Here is an 18,528-nt window from a genome sequence, read left to right on the forward strand (position 1 = left end):
GCACATTGTTTCCTGCCTGTTGTTGGATTTCAGTTTTATTAACTTTGTCTCCCAAATCTGGATTTTGGATCTGATTTTTCCCGCTACATCTGACTGAAGGATCCTGAGCTAGTGTGTGGTTGAAAGATTTTACCTACATATGATCAGAGTCTCCTATATGCACAGCTCGGGTTCTGGAACCAACTAATGACTGAGAGGTAAACAATACACGATACAATAAACACAAGTGACCAAGGAAAGACAACTTTTAACAGGTTTTACAATATCAAAAGTGCAAAAGGTCCAGACACAGACATCACAGCAAACAGGACCAGTGTTGTAAAGGCTCACCTTTTAGCACATTCACTTCACCAGATGCACCTTGTTTCCTTTCCTCACCTTTGATTGGGTGTGGTGCTTGGCCTTAATTGCACTCACCTGTCACTCGTTATATAAGGACTGCACTCACCTACCCCTCACTCTTTCTTCACTCCCACATGGGGCGGCAGCTGAGGTGAGTTTCTCTTTGAGTCTCCTGAGTTCATGTATCATTTTGAGTTACTTAAATCATACTTTGTCCTTTTTCAGAGAGAGCAGTCCATGTGTGTCTTTCGTTCCTCTACCCGTTATACAATAAAACGACAAAACCTGCAAATGATTGATGACTGCTTATTCTCATTCTAATCGGATGAGCCCATGATGACGACTACTGAAACCCTGAACCTTCCTTCCTCCAAAACAACCAGACTGTTTATACACTGAGAGGCTGACTAAAAGCGAGACACAGGTGAATACAATCAATTAAGCAAAAAGGAAGAAATAAAACTTATGTGAGGCATAAAAGGAAACTAACTTTCAAAATAAAACAGGAAATACACAAGTGAATTAATACGGACGTAAATGCTAACATGTCGGAGTAGAAAACAGGAGAACTGAGATATTAACACAAACATGAGAGTGAGTGAGGAACAGCCTCAGAAACAGATGAAACTAAAAACTAACAGACATAAAACAAAACACAGGAACTAAAATTCACCAAAACCATTAAAGCAAAGTCTCAGTGATCTCTCAATAAACACGTTTTGCAATCTACTAGAATAAAGAAAACCAAAGAGGAATGTTAAATCTATCAGTCTAATTACAAGGGTAAGAGATGGTGGCAGAGGTGTGGTTTATGGCTCTGCTGGCGTCGTGGTGGTCACGTCAGACCCGTAGCCTGCACAGCTGGTTCAGTTGCTTGTGTAGATGCTGGCGGCCATACACAGGGAGCAAGCAGTGGCAGAGGCAACAGCTGAACAGACTTCAGGACCAGGCCGAGCACCAGACGCAGGTGCTGGTTGGGGTCACCGTGCCACCGCCCCCTCCTCTGCTGGCAGTGACGACGCACCGGATGGGGGAGGGCGACAACCCAGTTATTCCTGGAGACCACCCAAGCCATTTCAGAGCGTGCCAGTGTCCCACGGCAGAATGGGCGCCATGGCTGCTGCTGCTCTCTGGGAATGCTCAGACAGCAACTCTGAGCTTGCCGCCAGCCTCGCCGGGGACCTTTGGAGACATCTGATGGGACATTTTGGATCGCTTGGGCCTTTCCCAGGAAAACCGCTGCTGGCGGTTCTGGGGTTGTTGGATGACAGCAGAGGACCAGACACTGTTTGTGGAAGGGTGTCCCAGAAAAATGGCAGATCCTGGGCCAGTAAAAAATGAGATTCAGTACATCCTGGACCTTAGACAAAGCTGCACACATTGGGGAGGTTGTCACTGAAAAATGTGCTCCAGGCCCAGAAATGTCAGCAGGGCCTCTGCAACAGAGTGGCAAATTTCACCAGGAGATAAACTACTTGTATTACTGCCTTCTTCAAGCTCAAAGTTAGTCACCAAGTGGCAAAGACCCTTTGTGGTCACATGGTGAGTGGGCAACATACAGACAGGGGTGGAGCCACACAGATATATCACCTTCATCTCCTGAAAGCATGGAGAGAGGCCAAAACCACTTCTCTGGTCTGGTGTCCTGGTGAAGGAGAGAGATGAGCTGGGGCCACAGATGCCAAGGTTACCTGAGCATGAAAGCCAAATCTTCCAGAGAGAACTGGCTGAAATGCTGAAAATGGTTCTTATAGTTCTTGTAGTGAAGAAAGGTAAGTCTATATGCTTCTGTGTCAACTACTGCAAGGTAGATTCCCTTGTCTGCAAATTCCAAGGAAAAAACAGCGTGAGGTTTGGACCTGTTTGTCAAACTTTCGTTTGGCTTGTTCCCAGCGCCTCATGGACCATGTGCTCTGTGCCCACGCTGCAAAGCTTCTTAACTGAAACACAGGGCTGGGTGCCGTTTTGTCCCAGCAGGTACGGGGGATCGCCACCTGATCCTGCACACCAGCTGGAAACTGACAGGGCAGGAGAGGAAATACAGCACAGTGGAGAAAGAGTGCCTGGCAATCCGGCCGGCGGTGGACTCTCGTCGTTCGTTCCTCTCACACCCAGACTGATGTGACTGTGTCAGAGGCAGAACTGAGGTCTACAGCTGCATCAGCAACTATGATCAGATCAGCTCATTACAGCGTTCGTTATAGAAATATACGGGATTTCAAGGTTCTGTATTCGTTTTAAATCTTAATGTTCTTTTTTTATATTCACAGAAACAGAAGTCCAGGCTTCTTTCACCAACACCTCAAAAACAAGTTGCTCAAAGTCCTGCTTATTCTTTATTTAGCAGTGACCGTTTCATTTTAAATAAGTAGAGTTTACACAAAATAGAGAAGAACTGAAGAATAATATTTTTTAAAAGGACAAAGCAGAAAGAAATGTTTCATAACCAAAACTGGTAAAGCTTGTCTTATACAGATGGTTTCGTTTCCTTGTTTCCTTCTTCATCCTTGTGGAAGACTTCTCCATCTGGCTGCTTCCTCCAGCTCAGTGCGAGATCTCCAGCGACTCCCTGGTCCTTCAGCGTCTGTTTGAGCTGGGACACAAATGTGATTTGCAGAATATGACATAGACAAAATTATTCACTAATATTTGCTATTCACTCTTTTTTGCTGCTGCATAAGTTTGTTGTTATTAGGTATATGAAAGTTAAAGCAGCTTAAGCTATGTTTCACAATAACGCTGGAGGTGACCAGTTACCTGTTTCAGCATGGCATCCATCACATCATCGTCATTCAGATCCAGACTGTTCTCCAGCCTCAATCTCACCACTTGCTTGTAGGTAGGTGCTGATTAAAGAACGAGGGACACTCAGGGTTAGAAAACAAAGGATGGACGGCTTACGTCACCTGCTTTTCCTGCTGCCCTGAGTTTAGTTCAGGGTGTCAAACTCATTTCACATGGCGGGCCACATACAGCCTTCTTTCAGATAAACTCTCCTTTCTGTCAGTGACAAAGAAAGAAATCGGCCATCGTTTTTCTGACGCTCCAGATGTTGATCTTGCCTCTTTGACTTCCCATTTAAAGAGTTCGATCACAAATCTCAGAGTAAAAGTTGATTCTGCACTTTGACGGTCACGTAAACGAGGTGGTGAAACAGCACCTCAGACGCTTATCGGAGGTTAAGCCCTTTATTTATTATTCACGCCTTTATTACTTCACGTTTGGATCATTGCATTTCTCTTTCAATGGGGGTTGGGCAGGACACTTTGTCATGCTTGCAACTAGTGCAAAATGCCGCAGCACGATTTTTAACTGGCAGAAGGAAATTCGACCACATGGCTCCGGTTTTGGCCTCTCTACATTGGCTTCCAATTGAATTAAGGATCCGTTTTAAAGTCCTTTTATTGATTTTTAAATCTCTAAACGGTCTGGCACCTGTTTGCTTGTCTGATTTGTTGAGGCCTCATGTCCCTATTCGCTCGCTTCGGTCAGCTGAGCAACTGCTGCTTTCGGTCCCAAAGTCACGGCTACAACTTGGAAGAGGCCGAGCGTTCTCTGTTGCGGCTCCAATGCTTTGGAATAGCTTCCCTCTCCATATCAGACAGGCTCCATCAGTGCCAGGTTTTAAGTCCAGATTAAAAAAACTATTTTTATTCGCCACTAAAAAAAAAAAAAAAGGATCCATAACTCAAAATTTCGAGTTATTTTCTCGAAATTTCGACAAATTAACTCGAAATTTCGACAAATTAACTCGAAATTTTGAGTTAGCGCTGCCAATCAGTAATCTACGTGAATGACGTCATTTCCATGTTACCCGGAAGCTGAAGCCCTCAGCTACAAATGCTACAGCTAAGCTACCGGTATTACATCCAGTCGTGAATGCACAGATTGCTGAGTGTTTTCAGCCTGGCTTCACAAATGATGAAATCCCTGTGTTATTAGCTGAATCACATGGTGTTACTATCAGCAAACATACTTTAATTTGTTGGGATCCGTTTTTGAGTGCGCGGTCCTGCGCCATATGCTTCCGGGTAGCAAGAAAGCGACCTCATTCACGTATATTTTTGATTGGCAGAGCTAACTCGAAATTTTGAGAAAGTAACTCGAAATTTTGAGAAAGTAACTCGAAATTTCGAGTTATGGATACTAGCTTTTTTTTTTTTTTTTTTTTTTTTAGTGGCGGAAACGGGCTTCCATACTGTGGGTGACTTTTAAATTCATTTTATTGCTGTGTCTGGTTTTTGCTATTTTATTACTATATTTGTATTGTACAGCACAAGTGCCGATGATGATGATGATCCAGCTGTTTTGACGGTTGTTGCAGTCATGTTGGCAGACAACGGCCGACAGGATATCAAACAGGCTTGATTTTCTATGACTAAATGACTGATGATCGGGAGCTGGTCGTGAGGTCTTAATCGTGACCCCACGTACACAACACGATGCACGACACACGATTAAGGCGAAACTCGGGCCGATCCCCAAAAAGCTCAAAATGGACCAAAAGCCACACAGTGGATGCCCAGCTAAAGTTTCACAAAGTAATTTACATGGAAGCTTTCTGTGGTTTCCAGTAGCACATTTAAAAAAGACACGTGGACAATCTAAACAGAACATATTGAAATGAGTAGTAGCACTTTAGAGGATTCATACACATCACACGGTGTTTGAGAGTACGTGATAAGGGAGCATTTGCATGGATTCAAAACCTTGCAAAGCAGGAAATGCAAAGCAGCTTCTTCCCAGCTTTTTCACCAGGTGAGTGGAGTGTCAGGGTGACTTTCCCCTGCCTGTATTGAATACTGCTGTTTTAATAGTTTGATGATTTGATGGACTGCCTCTACTGCATCTTCCTAACGGACTGAAACATTGTGCATGTTACTATAAATTGTTCCTTAATTTACTTTGAAAAATTCTGGTCAAAAGGACTGAGTGTAACTAAAGGTTAAGGCATAAAACCAGTATATTATACAGAAATCTAAATTAATTCCAAATTATTCTCAGACACTACACTGTGATTGGTGGGAGCCCCCCCCCCCAGGGTAAAGAAGTGTGGGGTAAGAAATAAAGCAACCTCAGTTTCACAGCCTGATCTCACAGTGCAGCAAATCTGTTGTATCATTACTTTTGCTTCTTTATGGATGGTGTTTAACGTCGGTCTGGAGTGCAGCATGTGAGGCTCTGAGGTACACGCAGTGTTGCCAACTCAGTAAGGAAAATCGCTATTGGCTGTCCTAAAAGTCGCTAGAAGTCGCTGAATGACGTCATTGCCTAATTTGCATAATTGGTCATGCTAATCTAATTGTAACCTATGTTGTTGGAGAGAGAAATTACATCGTGGAAGAGACATAAAGTGAGTAAAAAACGTCCTAAATGCAGTTAGAGTTTATTTAGAACTACAAATTAAATTCCTTTTAGCAATTATTGTTTTTTTTAATGTCACAATTCCAACCCTGCTCCTTACCCGGGCTTGTGCAGGTGCGTCCGCCTCATCTGCACTGCACCGCAGGCCACGCCCCGCCACAAACATGTAATTAAATTCAAAACTGAAGACTACCTCAATGTTAAATCTAATATTGTGCTAAAATAAAAATAGTAAGTAGACTGAACTCAGTTTTATCAGCTGAAGTCAGTTACCGGTGGTTTTCGTTCAAAAAGCTGATCAACTCAGTTTATTTGTGTTGGCCTAAATTAGAGAAATGAGGTAAGCTGGAAATTTTGCTGTTCACTGGTGGAAAGTAACAAAGTGCAGCTTACCCCTGTAGCAGATGAATGCTGTTTTTCGATCACAGTTCCAGTCCTCCCATGCTCCAGATGGAAAGAGTCCTGCCGCACAAACCTTACTCCCTGTGCTTAAATCAGGTTGAGTTGGGTTCCAGTTTCTAAACGTGGAGTTACTACCATCTGTCCACTTCCAGGAGTCTCTGAAAAGGCCGATCCAGGCGGATTGCCCTGCAGGTAGCACTTCTGTTACTCTCTGGTTCTCAGACATGTTTCTCACACTGGCCAGGTCTGTGTGATGGGCTCTGCAGTAGCTCTGAGCCTCCGTCCATGTCATGAAATTGTTGATGAAGACAAATGTCACGTTCAGTCCTGAAAACAGACCAAAGTGAAGTGTTCTGAAGAACAATGTAGATCCCTGAAACACAACAGCTCCGGTTGCAGATGAAAATGCTGCTGACTTATACATTTAAAAAAACATTTTATTAATTAAAACCCTCACCTGTGACATCAGAACAAATGGCGTTAAATTTACTGCCACATCTGTCATTATTCCATAATCCAGTCTCATGTAACTTAGCACAGTGTTCGTTCCTTAACCAGTTGTCCGGTTGTCCAGGCTCCCAGTTTCTGAACGTAGCCTCATCATTTTTGTAGAAATCTGTGTCTGACATCGACCACCTCCAGCCGTTAATGTCACCATACATCCCAATCCAGGCTCGCTGCAAGCAATAATTAAATTGTGTTGACTAAAATGATATGACCTACATTCCTGTCTTAGTAATGAAGCCTGAAGTGAGAGGTCTCATTTTTCTTTGGAATCATTCAGTTTGAGCTGGACCGAGAGGAGATCTGGTCGCCTGGTGCAGTAATTACCCAGTCACACCTGTAGTTACATGGTCAGTGGCGTGTTATGTCGACAGACTCAATCCCCAATGGACCCCCTGCAATGGTAAAGTTAGGCTGTGTGTGGACTGTGTTGAGGGTGAGCTTTGGGGGGGAGTGGCCCGTGTACAAAAAACTGAAAACTGTTTTGTTTTACACGCACATACAGATTAAACACAAAATTACACACAAGGGAAGGAGCCCGAGTTAGTGCATGAGGTTGAACGGTACCGGCTGAGTATAGTTGGGATCACCTCAACGCATGTCTCGGGCTCTGGAACCAGTCTCCTGGAGAGGTGCTGGACTTAATCTGGAGTTGCCCCTGGTGAAAGGCGGCGAGCTGGGGTGGGTATCTAGCTTGCAGCTTGTATGTAGGGGTTTCTCCCAGTGGACAAGAGGGTTTTTTCCCTGCGCCTTCAGGTCAGGGAATGGTTCCTAACTGCACTTATGCACCGAATGATGGATCAGAGTACCCAGCCTTCTTGGAGACCTCTGAAACAATAAGCTCCGTTGGAGCAGCCTTTCAACGCCGACACAAACCCGACGTATTAGCCAGAGGTCCCTTTGCTACGGTTCAGAGCCGCGGACCTGTTTTATATACGCGTGGAATAGTTTTCTATACGAGATCGCTGCAAAAAGTGCAGCCTTACCTAATGTAACCTGCTGTTACTCATTTATATTAAGATTAAGCATCTAGCTGGTGTTGGTGTGGAGAGTAGCCTTCAGTATTCTGTGATCTGTAGTGGAGTACGTTTTAAAAGTAACCTTCCCAACACTGCACAGAGATGATGACTTGACCAAAAACATAATGGACTACTGGGACGTTCAAGTAAAAGCACGAACACAGATCAGAAAACTTAATCCAACGATAGGTGAACATTTATCTGCAAAATAATTTTCTTTTTGAGACAATTTTTCAATAATACATTTTTATGTGTGCTGAGGTGTTTTCATGGTGTTTTATTGCTTTGTTACCCAAAGGAATGATCTGAAAAGTCGTTTTCAGGTAATAGAAAATATATTTTTGTAATATAGCAGATTCTTTTTAACTATAGTGCAGAAAAGTGACGACATCCATGCCTACCATGCCACTGATACATGCAAACACATTAACTCCCACCTGTGGCTTACATATATCAATTTAATTTAAAAAGAGGATAAAAGTGTACTCACATTTTGGTATTGTGCGTAGTTCATTTTACTTGAGTCTGCCATGCTCTGCAGGATCCTCACATCCTCCCTGTTTTCTAAGGTGGCCAGGTCTGTGTGTCTCTCCCTGCAGTAACTCAGAGCATCAGTCCAGCTCTTCCAGTCATAAACAAAATGGTACTGACGCTTAACATATGAGGAGCCTGAACACAGCCCTGCAGAAATGGAATATTATTGTGTTATATGTAAATATCGACTACATTTGGACTTAAAAATAATTATATTAGCTGTGTATTTAATTAGAGCTGTAAAACCACCAATATTAATGTCATAAACATAAAATGACTTCCTAATGATGACTATCCTTCTGTTTCTAGATCAGTTAATATAACAGTAACACAAGGTAACACAGTGCTACCTGACACTGTGTTTAAAATGAATATGAAAATGACATGAAAAATAGAAAACACATTAAAATACTTGCCTGCTGCAGCTATGATGAACAGAAAAACCTTTTCCATCCTTGTCTCTTCCTTGTTTCTTGTCTCTGACTGTAGACATGCAAGTCTTGATATTTCTTGGTAAGTTATAGGTTCAAATCTTTCATCTTCGTGCGAAGTAAGATGAAAATATCTTAGCTCTAAGGATCACTATAGTTCATCGTCTGTCACACCAACCTCTGCATGTCCACCTGCATTCATGTATCTTCTCTGAGGTCTTCCTCTTTTCTTGGCATTTCCCTAAAAACAAAAATATGTTCTTTTTTTTTTTCAGTTGTACAACCTGTAAGGTGTACCTGCCACTCTTCAGCCCTCCTCCCCAGGCTCCACCCCAGGTATTTGCCTTTAGAAAGTTTTACTATGTAAATAAGAAGGTGCAGGCACCAGTACTTCCCATCAGTGGTTAGCATTAGCATCTTCACACACTATTTGTGTGTGTGGATGTTTTCCTTTTTTTTTTTTTTCTGCAGTGAAAATTTAACCCCCTTCCGACCATGCATACATTGCACAAACATCACATTGGGAAGACAGTGTGTCAGTGTACATGAAAATGTGTGCGCACGTGTGTGTCCTGTGTTCAACTTGTCCTTTCACCTAGTTAGGCAAAAGTCAACAGTCCTCCAGCTGACGCAGGTGGCCTTGAAGGATATAGTGATGATGATGATAATAATAATAATAATAATAATAATAATAATAATACATTTTATTTAAAAATAGTACCTTTCAGAGCACCCAAGGACACTGTACAACAAATACACAATATACACAATAATAAGAGTAACAGATAAAAGATAAAGGATGCAGAGGTTTAGACATAAGCAATTTTAAACAGGTGAGTTTTGAGGGTTGACTTAAAAAGAGGGAATGAAGTAATGTTTCTGAGGTCAGGGGGTAAGGAATTCCAGAGTCGAGGGGCAGAGCAACTAAAAGCCCCGCCCCCCATTGTAATCAGACAGGAAGGAACAGAGAGAAAGGGAAGATGAAGACTTGAGGCACCGGGAAGGGAAGTTCATCTGTACTAAATCAGAGAGGTATGGTGGAAAGAGAGAATGAATAGTCTTAATGTATAAAGGATTGTTTTAAAATGGATGCGAAATTTAACCGGGAGCCAGTGAAGCTGCTTCAGGATTGGGGAGATGTGATGGGTAGAGGAAGTAATAATACTGGCAGCTGGCAGTTCTGGACACGTTGGAGCTTGTTAATAGATTTTTGTGTAAGGCCAAATAATAGTGAGTTACAGTAATCAATTCGAGAGATAACAAGATTATGGACGAGAATGGCAGTGGCATGAGGAGTGAGGAAAGGGCGGAGGCGATTGATGTTACGGAGTTGAAAATATGCTGCACGTGTGACATTATTGATGTTTGAATTAAAGGATAATGTGCTATCGAGAATGACACCCAAGCTTTTCACAGAGGGAGAGATAGGGACCAGCGAATTACTGATAGTGAGAGAGAAATCGTTAATTCTGGATAGCAATCGTTAAGTGCCGACCAGGAGAAATTCTGATTTATTGCTGTTGAGTTTAAGGAAGTTGGAGGAGAACCAGGAATTGAGTTCAGCTAAGCAGAGGGTGAGGGAGGGTGGAGGAAGAGTAGAATCAGGTTTGGTAGAGAGGTAAAGCTGGGTGTCATCGGCATAGCAATGGAACTGAATGTTTTTTTTTTGTTGTTTTTTTTTTGTTTTGTTGTTTTGTTTTGTTTTTTGTTTGTTTTTGTTTTTTTTGCCTGTCCCGTTTGGCTCTTTTGCCATCAGAATTGTTGTCTAAAGGCAAAGAAAGATGCCCAACGGATTTACTTTACCAAATTGACCATCCCAGCCTTGCCGTATTGGTCTATTTGATTCACCTTTTATTGTTTATTTTATTTTCACTTGCTGAATACGGGACAGACTTGACTGGGGGAAAGAAAGAGGGAAAGAGAAACAGCTGAGAAGAGGGACGGGGGAGAAGGGCAAAAGACAAAAACCAACAGAATGAGCAGAAAAAAAAAAGAAAAAAAAGCAAAAAAAAAAGCATATATCAATCACCTGGATCACCTGTTGAGAAAGAAAAAAGAAAACAAGCAGAAGAGAACAAGAGTAATAGAATAAACAGCATCACAATGATATATGGGAATATGACAGTAAATACTAAATATTAAACATTATTGTGCAGCACATAAGATCAACAGAACACAATGTGCTTTGAGGTAGGAGCCAAAAAGGGTGTAGTTTGTGGGTGTGATCACCCGTGTGTACACCTGTGAGCATGGACGCGCTTGTTTGTTTTAAAAGGTTCCTTCATGTAATGATCTGCTAGAGGGTGTGGGGGGGCCACAGCCCCGTCCTCCAGGGCATGAAGCAGGTATGGAGGAGATCAAAACTCCAGACATCCAGAGGCCCTCAGAACACAAGAGACCAAGGAAGACCAACAGAGGGGCAGCCGCGCCACTGTCCCAGAAAGAGCTGAGGAGAGTCCCAGATGAGGGCTCACTCAGCAGCCGCGGAGCAGAAGCCAGGGGGAGTTGCAGTGACGCGCCCGTGAGCTCCGCCGGCAGCCAGCCGTGCCTGAGTGACCGAGCCCCAGGCCGAGAGGCCGGGGGCACCCCGCCTCCGAAGTGGCCCGAGCGAGCCCCAGGCTCCAGGCCCCGATAAGCGGCCGCCAAGGAGTGAGCCGGTGTGTACCTGGACGCCCATCCCCGGACACAAAGAACCACCAACGCACCGACACCTGAGGGAGTCCGCCACTGGCAGGGGAAGTGGTGGTAGGGGGAGATAGGCCTCCAAACCTTGGAGGGCCTGAGATGTCCCCAGAGAGGTGGCGTCTGATACCCAACCTGACATATAGACACAGACATACAGGCACACACATATACAAACATCCATTCCCACCCTCATGCTCTCATATGCACTTACTCCACACTCAACCAACGTGGAGACAGACATAAAGAGACGCTGTACACACGATCACACTCCCCAAGCGTACTCTACGAACCGGGTCTAGGTACCCTTGCCCCTGGAGGGGGGAACTGCACCCAGACCCAGGTGGTGTTACCCTTTTCCCTGCGGTGGGGAGAGGCAGACCGCCCCGACTCCGCAGCAGCAGGGAGGCCCCACACTCCAGACCGCAGTCGGACGGCCAACTCCTCCTCCTAGCCCCCCCGCTCCAGCAGGTCGCAGAGAATGGGGGTGAGAGAAGACTCCAAACCTCCCTCCACCCGCTCATTGTAGTGTTGATGCATGTGTGTTCTAAGGTGCATTTAAAACCCAGGAGGGCATGGAGCTACCTGCCAGAGAGCAGCAGGTAAGCGCATAGTCCCTCCTGCTAGCCCTCAATGTCTACGTGTATTTAACATTGAGAGGTGGGCAACGACGCCAGGGGTGGGGTGTACACCCTGATGGTAATTTGGACTCCGTGTATCGTGCCCACCCCCAAGATCCTATATGTATGTGTAATGAGAGTGTGAGTAATGTGAATGTCTAAGTTGTGGGATAAAATTGAGGCAGAGGCAGCCAGAAGGGGACAGGGGGGGGGGTAGCCTCCTCTGCACCCTGGTGACATACCCCTACTCCAAGGTCCTGCATGTGTGGGTGGTTGTGGTGGAGCGGGAAGAGGGAGGCAGCTGGAGATGGGGAGGGAAGGAAGGGAGGGGCAAGTGACCCCTCCCTGGGGCCAGCTCCCCCGCTGACCCCAGTAGGCACCCCCATACTCCGCGACCCGCCAGGGAAAGGGGGCCCAGGCCCATCCAGACCGGGGCCCAGTGCAGCAGCGCCCCCCGGCCCCACAGAGCCTGGGACAGTCCACCCAACCCCACCACAGAGAAAACTGCACCCACCCCACCATCCACTCATCTTCCAGACTACATGAGACAATAGACGCCCAGGCTGAGATCTTCCTCCACCTCTCCTGTATCTCCCCCTCCTGCAGAGAGTTCCTGAAGAGAGGAAAGCTCCTGCAAGGTGTGACAATCTCCCCCACCAGTTGAAGAGCCCCCCAGGTGGCTCGACGCACCGGCGGCACCCTGCGCCAGGGATGGGCCCCCATGCACCCACCCGCCCACAACCCCGGCAACACACAAACCAGGACCCAAGGCCCCGAGGCCCGGCCAGGGCCCCAGCCCAGAGACGGAGCGCCCCCAGAACCTCACGCCCATCCCGGACCCACCCAGGGGCAGCCAGGCTACCAGGTCAGTAACCCACGTCCGTCAGCACAGACCCTCCCCTAGCCCCGCTGCACCCCATCCTTGTCTCTTCCTTGTTTCTTGTCTCTGACTGTAGACATGCAAGTCTTGATATTTCTTGGTAAGTTATAGGTTCAAATCTTTCATCTTCGTGCGAAGTAAGATGAAAATATCTTAGCTCTAAGGAGCACTATAGTTCATCGTCTGTCACACCAACCTCTGCATGTCCACCTGCATTCATGTATCTTCTCTGAGGTCTTCCTCTTTTCTTGGCATTTCCCTAAAAACAAAAATATGTTCTTTTTTTTTTTTTCAGTTGAACAACCTGTAAGGTGTACCTGCCACTCTTCAGCCCTCCTCCCCAGACCCCACCCCAGGTATTTGCCTTTAGAAAGTTTTACTATGTAAATAAGAAGGTGCAGGCACCCATTGTGTGTCTCCCTCCATCCTTTTACACTGACTGCATGTCTTTCTCTTTAATGCAAACTCACTCCTCCTGCCTGCAGGAAGGTTGTTGGTGTGGTCACTGGAGGCCTGTGCAGTACAGTGCAGTGGATCACTGTGTCCACTGCAGCAGCAGCGTCATTGTTTGGCCGGAGGACCCAAGCTGGGTCACGACAGGACGCAACATAAAGTGACTTATTTTACTTCAACCTGAAAGACATTTAGCATTCTGCTTATGTAAAACTGGACGGTTCTCCAAGTGTGTAAAATCAGAGCACGACACTCTGCAGTCAGTTCATTGTTGAGCCTTATAACTAACCTTCATTTACAAAATCAGTATAATGACGCTTATGTGTGAGTTCAATAAGGAAGATCTTGCGGTCGCAAATTTTGAAGCCATCATGATAACCTTCTCCCGCTGACGATGTGGAGACCCAACTTTTTTAGCTCCGGTTAAAATCAAGACACTCAAAAAGATGCTCTGGAAAAGAGTCGAATCCTTGGGACAGAGTTTAATACACTGAATCAAATGAACAGCAGGAAAAATACAGACAGACATTTAGCAAGAGAGTTACAAAGCAGAAAGCCAGCAAAGCAAAACCCCGGCTGTACAGCTTTAAGCACAGACGGCAGAGCAACAGCAGAGGGGGAAAGTGCTGGGGTGTCCTCTGGTCCCCTAATATATACGGACCAGTATCCCCGCCCCCTGCTGCTGGGTAACTTTCCCACCCGTCCTCCTGCCAGACACAGCTGACACTGAGTCTCATCACCATTAAGCTCCCGTGTTTCACAGTGACGATGCTGAATGTGGGAGACAGAAGTACAAATACGGAACAGAAAGCTTCAGCATTCATGGGTGCGACGGCCATTTTTGTCTCTGTCATTTTTTCTCGGTCTCCCTCTTCAGTGTCCAGTGCTGTGGACGGGCCTCGGGGTCCATGGACACCCAAAAAAGTCACAGCGTCGCCTCAGCTGAAACCTACTAATACACATGAGGCTAAACTAATTCAAACAGCATGGTACAAAAAACAGAAACGCTAATATTTATTGCACTGCAAGTTCAGCTCACAGTAGTTTGTTTCTGCAGCAATCGTGGCGCGATGGGGAGGACGCTCAGCTGATGGTCGATGCAGGTCAGACTTTAGCACCCGATGTCGCTTTGAAACTAAAGAACAGGCATGTGTCGGCTTGTGCAGCTAGTTTCAAAACACAAATGTCCTCAAAGATTTGTAAGTAAATATAAATGTGTTACAGATGTTCTGCACTCACAGTCGGCTGTTCTAGTGCGTCACTGACCGACTTCTGCCTCTGCTGCTTGCGTCTGCTGTCTCAGACATGTTTGCACTCTTTCATAAGACTCCGAGTCTCCTGTATTTGTATAGTTGTAATAGTGTAATCACTCCAGACCTTTTCTACAGTATCTGTCACGTTTCTTTGTAGCCACTTAGAGGGTTTTTGCGCTGATATTCGAGTTCTTTTTAAAATCATTTTGCATCTACATGCAGTTATTTTCTTTGCAGCTAAATGAGTTGAGCCTCGTTTTATTTTGCTGTAGTACTGTAGTCCAGTGTAACATATGTGGTAGTGCCATCATTCTCTGGCTGTCAGCCTGTGTCACTCCTGTACTGCATATTTATATTATTTGTGCACTTTTACGGAGCTGGTTTTAATCTTGTTACACTGTGTATACTGACTAGAAAGGCTTTCAATTCAATTCCGTTTTTCTTTCCCTTCTTGTTGCAGTTGTTTTGTGTCTGAGGTTTTCTTGAGAAACTTTTTCATTTGATTTACTTCAGTCACATCCCCTACAGCCCTCTGTGGGTTGCAGGCCCGTTCAATAGTTCACACAGGCAGTCATTAGAGCGCCTGTAACATCTCCTCCTATGGCAGAATCAGAAAGCCGTGAAAAAGATATTCTCTTTTCCAAACACAAAGGCAAACAGTAGAAAGCAGCACAGAGTGAAAGAGTCTGATAGAGGGAGGGTTAAAAGAGCGACGTGCACAACAGAAATACAATCAGACAAGTTTATTTTAATAGAAGAACAGAAATGCTGCTTAGCTGCAGGGAAGAGCTGCAGACACACACATGAAGGGTGAGTCTGCAGCTCTGCAGAGCACCAGGACCAGAAATAGGCTGAGAGCACTACGAGCATTTAGCGATGAATATTTCAACCACTCTCTCACTTTGAAAGTCTGGTCTCTCATAACCACCACTCCACCTTCCGTCCCTGCTTTCACTTCTTTAAACTTTTAATCCACAATCTTTAAGTTCACATCTTTGTTACTTTCTCCACAGGCCTGCCCACCACACCCACTCAAACCCATGTCCATTGCTGCTCTCCTTCTGGTCCTCTCTTTGGAAACACAATGCAGCAGATGTGGGAGCAATAATCAAATATATGATGGAGTCACATGCATTCATAAAGAAAACTTTACCTGGTGATGTGATTGCTTCTTGAAAGTCCTATTCTGACTGCATGCGCACGTAAGATTTATAAACTGGAAAAATCGTATTGGCTTTGTGTTGAGGAAACCAGGGCGATGCTAACAAGAATGTTAGCTAGAAAGACTGGCGTGGATCACACACACACACACACACACACACACACACACACACACACACACACACACGGGGGCCACTGTCACTTAACAATACACACCAGCCTGGCACGTACAGGTTGAAAGTTTCAAGACTCCCTAAAGCACATTTTCCTCGATTTGAGCCTCAGTGATGCAGGTCAGAAAAGTACAACAGTGTCAACTTTCATTTTTGTGTTGTTTGGGTCACTGAAAACTACATTTAAAATATTGTTGCTGTCATGAAAACTGGTCACTACCCTTACACATAAACGTTTATATACTGAACAGTATGTAAAGGTTGTTACATACGGTGGTCCCTCGTTTATCACCGGAGTTATGTTCTAAAAATAACCTGCGATGGGTGAAATCTGCAAAGCAGCCAGCTTTACTTTTTACAGTTATTATGGATGTTTTAACCGCAGTGGTTCACCTTTCGCTGTGCTGAAAACTATGTCGCACTTTTTACCCCTCACAGTTGAAAAAGACTAGAAATAAATGTTTTTCTTCTTTTGCATTTTATCAATAAATGTAGTGAAAAGTCAGCGAGCACCTGTGAAACCTGTGAAACCTCATGCTGCGTTAACTTAAATTACATTTGCCATTGAACAAACACTAAACTAAAGTACTGATGTGGATGAACACAGAACAGGAGGCGTAACGACAGCCTGTCGTACTCTTACCACAGAGATTGTTTTCACATCTGGAGGTTTTCGGGGCATCTGGAGCACCAATCGCCTTCAACATACGGCCGCACTCCGTCATAGTTCCCTCTGAACACACAAAATACCACACAAATCCAAATCAGATGAACAGAATCAACTTTGGGGGATTTCCTGAATGATTGAATAAACTGTTTAGTTTTAGTCTTAGAGTCATTTTCCAACAGAACTGACACGAAGCACCATGGATGTATAAGTGTTTTATACTGTATTGTCTACATTATTGTGAGATAACTTTTTTTTTTTTAATAGAAGCCACATTTAATGACGTCTCCTGCCTTCAGTCAAACATAAAGTGTCATTATTAGTACTGTCCACAAGAGGGAGCACTTGTTGTAGTATTGTGCAGCAGTAACACTGGAGGGAGTCGTGGTACTGACGCTGGGTAGTAGTTACAGACGAGGAAGGAGACTCTGTCCCAGTCCAGTCCCTCCATAGTGTCACAGAGATGGAAGGCACAGCCCACTCTGTGTGTGTCTGCCCACACCATCTGTAACACACACGCACAGTTTAACCTGAGTGGATCTGCCACATTCTACACAAGCTTTGGACAATGTCCTCTGCAGTGGATTTTAAATAAAAGTATCAGGATGTGAATGAAGTGACTCTCAGCTTTAATTCGAGGAGTTTAACAAAAGTGTTGAACTGTTTAGGAACTACAGCCATTTTAGTCGTATTCCCATTACTGAGAAGTAACTGGACAGTTGATTGATATTTAAAGTCGTTCCCAGTTTGGATATGCATTTCTGCAGATAAAAGATGTTAGGATGAGTCCAAGTGTTGAACACCTTTTTTGGTACCACTGGAACAGCTCAAACTTAAAGAAATGCTGGTCTGCTTAGCAGAAAACAAGGCAGCAAACTTGTGAAACTCAAAAACGACAACAGGAGCTTGTACAACAGCCCGCACACATAATTCCTGTATCAGAATCCTGAAAGAGATTCTGATGGACCAGAGCACATCCTTCATGTCAGACAGTTTTGAATTGCTGGGTATGAAGTCTATTTGGGCTAAAGTGTATCACCCACAGACTGATGGTCTGGTGCAGCATCTGAATAAGGCTTTCACTGATTAATGATGATGAACGTGATTGGAACCAATGAATAGATCCTGTTTTTTCACTGCGTTTTTTAAATTTCCTGTTTGGCAGGAAGCCACATGGGGTTCTGGACCTACAAATATAAAACTGGGAGTGCCAAGCTCCAAGAAAACGGAATTCAGCACGTAATGGACAAAACTTCACGCTTTGGGTCAACTGTCATGTGAAAAAGGGTGCCTTAGGGTGTGTGGTGCTGACCCCCCAGTACTGTACATCAGCCAGTACATCAGTGGATGAGCCACGCTACAGCACTGTAGAGAAGTGCTTAGCTAACAAGTGGGCGGCCAGCACCCTGTATTATTTCGTGGCTCAAGAGTTGGGAGTTTGTCTTGTAATCGGAAGGTTGCTGGTTTGAGCCCCGGCTTGGACAGTCTCGGTCGTTGTGTCCTTGGGCAAGACACTTCACCCGTTTCCTACTGGTGGTGGTCAGAGGGCCCGGTGGCGCCAGTGTCCGGCAGCCTCGCCTCTGTCAGTGCGCCCCAGGGTGGCTGTGGCTACAATGTAGCTGCCATCACCAGTGTGTGAATGGGTGGATGACTGGTTGTGTAAAGCGCTTTGGGATCCTTAGGACCAAGTAAAGCGCTATACAAATACAGACCATTTACCTTTTTTTTTTTTTTTCTTTTTTACCATTTCCTCCTGAGATCCCCATTCGCCCACTCTTTGGAACATTCACCCCTGCAGTGGCACAACTAATATCCACACCGTGACCACCTGTCGGTATCTGGCTCAAGGGTAGCAAAGTTAGTGGGAGTAAAGTTAGGCCAGACTGCTCACTGCCCTAATTTGGGCTTTGGGGTTTTCCAAACAGGCCTGATTATTACATATTTTGATGTATTTGAAAGATGTGGACAGATCACTCAGAAGTATTTTCCTCAACTTTCAATGTTTTTTTAAGAAAGTGTATAAGAAATAGAAAGTGTTAATCC

At 44.8% G+C, this 18,528-nt stretch overlaps 1 protein-coding gene and 1 long non-coding RNA gene across 2 annotated transcripts; one reads left to right on the forward strand and one right to left on the reverse strand.

The window, feature by feature from the left end:
• Positions 1–387: 387 nt before the first annotated feature.
• LOC120727952 (macrophage mannose receptor 1-like) lies at positions 388–8,618 on the reverse strand. The gene is made up of 6 exons (XM_040022567.1): positions 8,582–8,618; positions 8,122–8,312; positions 6,566–6,785; positions 6,100–6,435; positions 3,100–3,188; positions 388–2,935 (listed from the first exon to the last, which is right to left on the reverse strand). Exons 1-6 carry the CDS (start codon positions 8,616–8,618, stop codon positions 2,810–2,812), a joined length of 999 nt encoding a protein of 332 aa, XP_039878501.1. The 3' UTR covers positions 388–2,809.
• A 4,355-nt stretch (positions 8,619–12,973) lies between these two features.
• LOC120727947 lies at positions 12,974–16,066 on the forward strand. The gene is made up of 3 exons (XR_005694613.1): positions 12,974–13,134; positions 14,109–14,430; positions 15,498–16,066. It is a non-coding gene; the product is annotated as an uncharacterized LOC120727947 (long non-coding RNA).
• The last annotated feature ends 2,462 nt before the right edge of the window (positions 16,067–18,528 follow it).

The sequence above is a fragment of the Simochromis diagramma genome, unplaced genomic scaffold, assembly GCF_900408965.1.
Source record: "Simochromis diagramma unplaced genomic scaffold, fSimDia1.1 OVJJ01000308.1, whole genome shotgun sequence".
Lineage (NCBI taxonomy): Eukaryota > Metazoa > Chordata > Actinopteri > Cichliformes > Cichlidae > Simochromis > Simochromis diagramma.